This window comes from Athene cunicularia, assembly GCF_003259725.1.
Source record: "Athene cunicularia isolate RWA chromosome 3 unlocalized genomic scaffold, athCun1 chr3_part1, whole genome shotgun sequence".
NCBI lineage: Eukaryota > Metazoa > Chordata > Aves > Strigiformes > Strigidae > Athene > Athene cunicularia.
In genome coordinates this window covers 49,174,538-49,182,579 of record NW_020799097.1, presented here as the reverse complement: position 1 = coordinate 49,182,579, position 8,042 = coordinate 49,174,538, and the positions used below count along the sequence as shown (strand labels likewise).

Sequence of the window (8,042 nt, the reverse complement as noted above, 5' to 3'; positions counted from 1 at the left end):
CCCCCCCCCCCCCCCAATTCTTAATGTTTTCCAAAACTGAATTGTGTGTTTTTTGGTATTTGGTTCCCTGAGGATGAAGTATGTAATTTGTAAGATACCCTGCCTGTAACATAGAGCAAGCAAAATTGTGCTAATGTTTCTTTTTCGGGTACCCTATGCATGTATGTGTGGTGTTCAGCAGAGGTTTTCCAAAAGACTCTTAGCTTGATGTGTGCACAATTTCACTTGGGTTGCTTTTAGTTCACTTTTTTCCCTAGAGGCACCTGTCTCCTGCCACATACCCATCAAGACTAATTGCACCATCTGGAAGACTTTTGTGTAGCTGTTACTTGTGCAGAATTTCTCTTGGGAGTTTAATTCAGAATGTGAATGTGACCCCTGAAGCCATGTCAAGTAGCTGCAGTCGTTTCTGGTGTCTAAAGGATGATCACCGTAGGCTTTATTTGTTTCAAGTCTAATGCGGTTTGCTTTAGCGTGGGTATGTTACATGTCAGTAACACAACTTCAGTCGTATTTTGAATGGAATTAGATTTTGACTACCGGTTTAGTAATTCATAGAAAATCCTGTCTAAAATTACCTCCAAACCATATGTAACTTATAGGCTATATGATTAGGTGTAGAAATGACAGATGTGTTGCTCCTTATTATTACACTATTCAATTTTTATGTCCTGTTCTCCCCCCCACCCCACCCCCCTTCCAGCTGCACTTCTCATTAATAGTTTTCTGCTAAGAATGCAAGGTGTTCTTGCTAGCAGTGTTGCAACACCCCTGAACAGCTCTAAACACTTGTTTTTGTTATTGCCATGAAACTGTTTGAGTAGTTTCAGCACAGGTGATTTTTCTGCTTCTCACCTAGTCTGAATCAGGTAGAACCATTGTAGTGCTTCAGTTCCAGTGGTGTCTATCGAGTCAGTAAAGGCCAGTGTTTTATAATCCTGTGGTGAACATCTTTCTTTTCTACTTATGTAATATCCTGCCCTTTGGCAAGCTGTAGAGCACTGGGCATGAAAAACCAGTGTTCTGATTGTTGAAAGTATCACCATAATTTGTTACCTTTTTTTAAAAAATAAAAGTTATTAATTTCTCAGGGGATCCTACATTTAGTAAGGCACCCTGATTTTACCAGCATATATATGTGGAAAACCCCCAATTTTTTCGTAAAACCACTGTTCAAAAATGATGATTGAGTTTTAAGTAGTGTTGAGGAAATACATTTGTATTCAGCTGCATCATCTGTGTTACTTGTGTGGTTGTGAGTAATGTGGTCAACTGAAGTTCAGGCCAGAGAAGTACTTACACCACCACAGACAATTATGAATTCTGTATACAGGATGTATACACACTATATATTATTCATTATATGTATTTTCTGTTTTTTTCCTGGGTATTTCAAAGTTCGTTATGGCTCTGATGTTGAAAATCTATAGAGTTTTAAGTGTTTAACTGTCTTGGCTGCATTCTGTTAACTGTATATTAGAACATGATAAGAAAATAATTATTTATTTTTATCCTTTTGTGAGAAAAAAGCTATGCAAATTATTAATTCACATAATGCTGAAGGCAAGCAGCTGTTCCTTCCTCCTTAAAATCCCTCGCTTACTGTACCCAGTAATCAAAATAAAAGTGCCCATTGCAGGAGCACAGCATGTGCTCCTGGGGAGAGTTCTGAGCTGTGCAAAGTTTCCTGGGTTTGAGTGGTTGGGGAGTACGGCAGGACTGGGCTACAAAAGAAATGGTTGTCATCTCCAGGATGTTATATAGTATTTTCCTTTCAGTAGTTCTTATGCTGTTTTATTCAGGGTTTGTTTGGTTGGTTTATTTTAAAGGATCTTTGAGAATGGAAGAAGTAGGAGTTGGGTTGTCTGTTACAGTTTTCTCCTCAGGAAGTTATGTTTGAATCTCATGTGGTAAATAGTAAAATCTGTGCTGAATGTCTTCCGCTAAAACATTGATTACCCATGTTCTCCTAATTTTTAGAAACATTTAAATTGATTTATTTTGAGATGGCCAGCAAGGTAATGTGTTAATTGCTGTTTGCATTTTACTGTTCTGTTAAGACTGACTAACATTTAATTGCATTACTGCAGATTAAGATTGGTGGCCAGTACTTGGTGTTGGCTGATTTTTCAGCATTGATTGCAAATGTTTGGTATCAATTTGGTTCCTAAAACATCAGCTTCGTTGAACTAAACTCTGTAACTGTTGGAAGCCACGCACAGTTTAACTCTTTTTTGGAAATCTGTCAGAAGTTGATACCTTCTCTAACACCACAGTTGTCTGTGCTGCTGCGAGTGTGGGGGGTACACCCTGTCCTTAACTGGCTGGATGGGCCAGCCAACAAGGCTGCAGGTGAAGCAAGTGGGACATGGGCAAATTAGAAAGGCACAGAAAAAAACCCATGAACTCATTTGGTTCATTAAACCCCACCAGAGCTAAAAATCTTGTGGGTTGTGGTAGAAAGCTATACTGGCCTCCTCTTATATTAATTGATAGTGGCATTTAGAGGATATAGCTGCACTGAGTGTGAGCTCGGGGCTTCTCCAGACGGGGGGAAGTAGTATTAGCCTGGAATCAATGCAGGTGTGAAAAACAAGCCCAGTAGCTGTATAGCATCAGCTACCTGGGTGGACCTGCTGATTCTCCTCCTAGAGCATGTAGTTAGGGCCATTTCCCCATCACTGTAGAACAGGCTGTAAAGACTCAAGAAGTTAATATTTGCAGTAGCACAGGAACTTTAATACAGAAGGGTGCTATTTATTTTTTTTTTTAATTTTACATGTCTGTGTAAATGAAATAGTATACTGAAAATATCCTTGCATTGTGAAGTAGTTTAAGTGTAATGAAAAAAATCCAAATGAAACTTTAGGTTGCATCCACTGTTTTCCTTATTCAAACATCCTTCCAAGATCAACATCTTAGATGTTCATCCAGATGTTTTAAAGACTGTTCTGTTTTGATTTCCTTCAGTGATTAGGGCTAAAATTATACTCTGGAATAAATTGAGTTGAAGTGCTTAGTAATCTGTGATGTAGTTCTTTATGATTTACTTAACAAATATTTAAATGGTATTGGAGATATGGGCTCTTATTGGAAGTTAGTTTATGAATTTAGTAGCATCTAGAATGTATTATCCTTCTAGCTGTTTAGCTTTACTGATGAACTTAAGGAGTAGAAAGCAGCTTGACAAGAACAGGAAGAATACAATTGGAGACATTGCAGTCAAAAAGAAAAGCTAAGCTTGATTTAAAGCAAGTTAATTTCTGAGATGGTGTATCTAAGTGGTCATTTAGAATTACTTTCCTTCTGACCCCAGATTTACAGGTGCAGCATTTGAAAGAGTGAGGGTTTTGTTTTTGTGTTTTTTTTTTTTTTATAAACAGTGCATCTCTACTTCATTTATCTCTAACTTTTATGCCTTTCATCAGTTTCTGCAAAGTCTATTCTTAACAGACATGTTGTATAGACATGTCTATTCCTAATAGACATGTTCAGTCTGGTCATAACCACTCTGATCTAAACAGCCTTCTTTGAGCAGATTATAGATTTTGATTGTACCTTCCCTCCTTTCCCTTTCTTCTCTCAAAGTTCAAGGCTTCTTTTGGCTTTTTTGTACTTCAAATAACAAACTGAAAGCTCTTATGTTCCTGTTACAGTAGAACACATTGAATTATTCTGAAGTACTCCTTGCATGGCATGACATGAAATGCAGAACATGTGCTGCTCCTTGGAAATAAACAAGATTTAATTCTGAATACTTGGTTTTCTCTGCAATTATAGTATTTTATTATGTGTCAGGTAAAGGATGACAAAAGATCATAATTAGTAATTGCAGCTTATCTCCATGCAACTGTGAATATTGAAGACTTGATGAAATGATGGCAGCCTGAAATCTGAGTCTGTCTTTCCACTTTGGTATGACCAGTGAAAATGGATTGTGAAAACATGCTTTTTTTTCTTCCTTTTTGCAGGGGTTTTGTGTACGATAGCCGAAATAATTTACAGATGCGAGGTTTGGTTGTATTGCTTATTTCCAAAGCTGCTGGACCCAGCACCGAAGAACTGTCTTTCCAGCACAACATGGTCAGTGGAATTTATTCCAGGTATGTAGTAACTTTCTTTAGCAAGGTACACCAAGGTATATTTGATGGGCAACTTCGTGGTGGTATTAGAGCATCTTAAATGGCCTGCTCAGCTGTTAAAGAAAATCAGTACTTAACTAATCACAAAACTTTGTTCCTCGGGATTATTGTAAGTTTTCCATGTGTTTGTATTGCTCTTATAATATCCATGCCTGTATCTTAATTGTGGCTTTGGACACAACCAAATTAAAACCATTTGGATCAAAATAGTTATTTGAAAGTTTGTGTTAAGAGGTACATGTTATCAAAAAAGTAAAGATGATAGAAAATATTTTTTAATAGAGTATTTTCATTTTGAGGCACTCAGATGTTACTCAGGTACACCTGCTTACTGGAAATTTCAGAGTCAGATTGCCAGTCTTGTGGAATACCCATTGGTTTCACTGAGCACATATGTTTTGCTATGGCCCCTCTAAAGGATATTTTCCCATGAAACAGCAGCACAGAGTAAAGTTTTTACCTTCAGTGAAAAAAACCTGGGTGGATGGCTGGGCACGAAGAGTTGTGGTGAACAGATTTAAATCCAGTTGGCGGCTGGTCACAAGTGGTGTCCCCCAGGCCTCAGTTCTGGAGCCACTCCTGTTTAACATCTTTATTGATGATCTAGATGAGGGGATTGAGTGCACCCTCAGTAAGTTTGTAGATGACACCCAGTTGGGTGGGAGTGTTGATCTGCTCGAGGGCAGGGAGGCTCTGCAGAGAGACCTGGACAGGCTGGAGCCATGGGCTGAGGCCAACTGGAGGAGTTTCAATAAGGCCAAATGCCGGGGGCTGCCCTTGGGCCACAACAACCCCCAGCAGTGCTACAGGCTTGGGGAGCAGTGGCTGGAGAGCTGCCAGTCAGAGAGGGACCTGGGGGGGTTGATTGGCAGCCAGCAGCCCAGGTGACCAGGAAGGCCAGTGCCATCCTGGCTTGCATAAGAAATAGCATGGCCAGCAGGGACAGGGGAGTGATCCTCACCAGTGCCAATTACAGGGGTGAGAGACACCTCGATTCCTGTGTTCAGTTTTGGGCCCCTCACTACAAAAAGGACATTGAATGACTCGCGCGTGTCCAGAGAAGGGCAACGGAGCTGGTGCAGGGTCTGGAGCACAGGTCGTACGGGGAGCGGCTGAGGGAACTGGGGGTGTTTAGTCTGGAGAAGAGGAGGCTGAGGGGAGACCTCATCGCCCTCTACAGCTACCTGAAAGGAGGTTGCAGAGAGCTGGGGATGAGTCTCTTTAACCAAGTAACAAGCGGTAATGGCCAAGGACAAGAGGTAATGGCCTCAAGTTGCGCCAGGGAAGGTTTAGACTGGATATTAGGAAGCATTTCTTCACAGAATGGGTTGTTAGACGTTGTAATGGGCTGCCCAGGGAGGTGGTGGAGTCCCCATCCCTGGAGGTGTTTAAGAGTCGGGTCGTCATAGCACTGAGGGATCTGGTGTAGTTGGGAACTGTCAGTGTTAGGTTAATGGTTGGACTGGATGATCTTTAAGGTCTTTTCCAACCTAGATGATTCTGTGATTCTGTGTATATTTGACAGTTAACTGTACCACTGATTAACTGAGATCTGGTTGAAAAACTGTAAAATGTGAGCTTTTGAAATCTTTTTGAAGAATTGTGAGCATTTCTTGCTTGAGGGAACAGACTGTCATATTTTCAGTTAATTGTGTTTCTGACCACTGTGATTTATGAAATGAAGATACATTAACTTAGTGATGTGTTTATAACCTGATTCATTTTAAAAGTGCAAAGATAGCATGGTAAAATTGAAAAGACCAAACAAATAAAGATGTGAAAATATATGTAGTATCTTAAAATAACAGAGAAGGTAAATATCTATGAATGGGTGCAGACTGAAATAACAATAGGTAAGCAAAAAGACAAAACTATAAAAGAGGCTTGTTATGGAGAGCTGTGTTGTCCCTTTAGGTGTTTAATTCCATTCTCGTTTCGTCCTTAATGCCCCCTTAGGGTTGTTACAATTTTTATATTTATATGCAAATGATGCTATATGAAAGCATAATTCTCTTTAGTTAATTATGGCACAGGAGGTATTTTAGTTTGTTTTGTAAATGATTAAAAAAGTTTACCTTAAGTATGCCTTAGAAAAGGAGAGAAAAAGCATTATTTTTTGATAACTAAGTTCTTGAGTATGATGATTCTGACTATGGAGGTAATGTTTGAGTGTTTAAAGCTGCCATTGGGAAGGTGACTAGTGGAAGTATTCATTAAGGAGCAAATAAGACCTTGAATTAATAATGAGCCATTTGGTATAAATGGACATCATTGGAACTATGCCAGTTCAACCAGCTGAAAATCTAGCCTAATAATCTAAGTTTGAGCAAGTCAATAGCCATTATAATATCTAGTTCAGAGTTACAGAGGTACTCCAAAAATTAAGCAGCTTTGAATACGCCCACACAGGTTCACTTAAGGTTCATTACTGTCTACAAAAGTGATAACTATGGAGTTGTTAATTTAAATGGATTTTCAATGACACTTTAAGCCTGTAGAGTGGCATAAATACGAGCGAACTGATGCACACTAGGGGAATGCCAATGCGTTGTTTCATTTTGTGCCATAGTGGCCAGTTCTTGCCCACCACTGAAATCACCATGGGCTTTGCTTTTGGCTTTGAACTCATTTCTTTATTTAAGGTACTTTTCCAAATAAACTCTTAAATGTGAGTTTGACTTTGATTTCTCCATTGTATAAGGGTAAGAGAACAGGCAGCTTGTAAAGTTGTGATCTTAAATGGCTTTTATGATTGTTTCATGTATTATAAATAGTGTTTTACAAACTGCTTTCTCCTGAATGAGAACAAGAAGACATCGTTTTCCATTAGTACATTTTTGTCTGTTATCTTGGTTACAATGTAATTATGTGGTGTGTATATTAGACATACATATCAGAGACAAATATATCCCTCAGTGATATGAAGTGAAGAAATACACTTAATCCTTTATTGTTCATATATGTCTCCATTTTTGGCAAGTATTTTTTGGAAATAGATTCTTACAGATTTTCAGCTCAGCTGTAAACTATACAGCTCTTTTTGTTGCCATGCCATATAATTACTTCATCTTTATATGTAATATTTTGCTGGAAATATTATTTCTGGCACTGTAATGAGCATCTTCATTGCCTGATATTTAGGTGCTGTGAACGTTATATTGTGGACTATTAGCTGAGATATGGCTCACTTGATTCTAGGGTACTTAGTAGTGATTAATTAATTGCATTTCTGAAATCTGAGCATGAGCTAAGTTGTTCCAGTACTTGTCAGTGATTGCACCAACCCAGTCTTTCTTTTTCCACTGTTTGTGTTGGAACCAGCTCTTGTGCTCTCTTTAAATGTTCAGTCCCACAGTGGATAGCCAGGTTACATTAGTCAGCTATATCTGGTACTACACTAAATGTACAATTTGTGACAAGGAAGATGTAACAATGTGATAATTATTTAATGCGGAAAACCACAAAAATACATGGTGGACTTTTTCATCCTGGAACCTGGCATGTTCTGTGTAACTTCTCCCTGTTGCATAATCACAATATAAGCAAGCAAGACAATAGCTGTAATTAAAACAAAAAGACACTAAGAGCTGAATTTGGAATAGCAAAAATATTTTTTTTTTATCCTATTCTCCTGTTCTCTAGATATGTCAATTCATGGGACAATTGACCTAAATGTATAAAAATAGATTAGCTAGCTGCTTAGCTGGCATCTGTTTTTTACTGGTACACAATGGAACAAAACTGATGCCTGATACCAGAGAGCAATCTTTTCCAGAATAATGAGGATTACAATTTAGGTAGTTACAGGAACAGGGCTAGTGTAGTTATATTGTGCTGCCTCTGGCTGGCATTGCCTCCAGCTTTTGCACTTCATAATTTGCAGGAGACGTGATCTGCCCG

At 38.7% G+C, this 8,042-nt stretch overlaps 1 protein-coding gene across 2 annotated transcripts in view; it reads left to right on the top strand.

Annotated features, from left to right (window-relative positions):
• PDSS2 (decaprenyl diphosphate synthase subunit 2) overlaps positions 1-8,042 on the top strand; it is a 124,140-nt gene that overhangs the window by 43,944 nt on the left and 72,154 nt on the right. The window contains exon 2 of one of the 2 annotated variants that reach the window (XM_026845863.1): positions 3,972-4,103. The exons of the other annotated variant lie outside the window; for it this stretch is intronic. Within the exon in view, the coding sequence (XP_026701664.1) occupies positions 3,972-4,103 (132 nt within the window). The remainder of the gene's footprint in view (positions 1-3,971; positions 4,104-8,042) is intronic. 2 annotated transcript variants of the gene reach the window in all.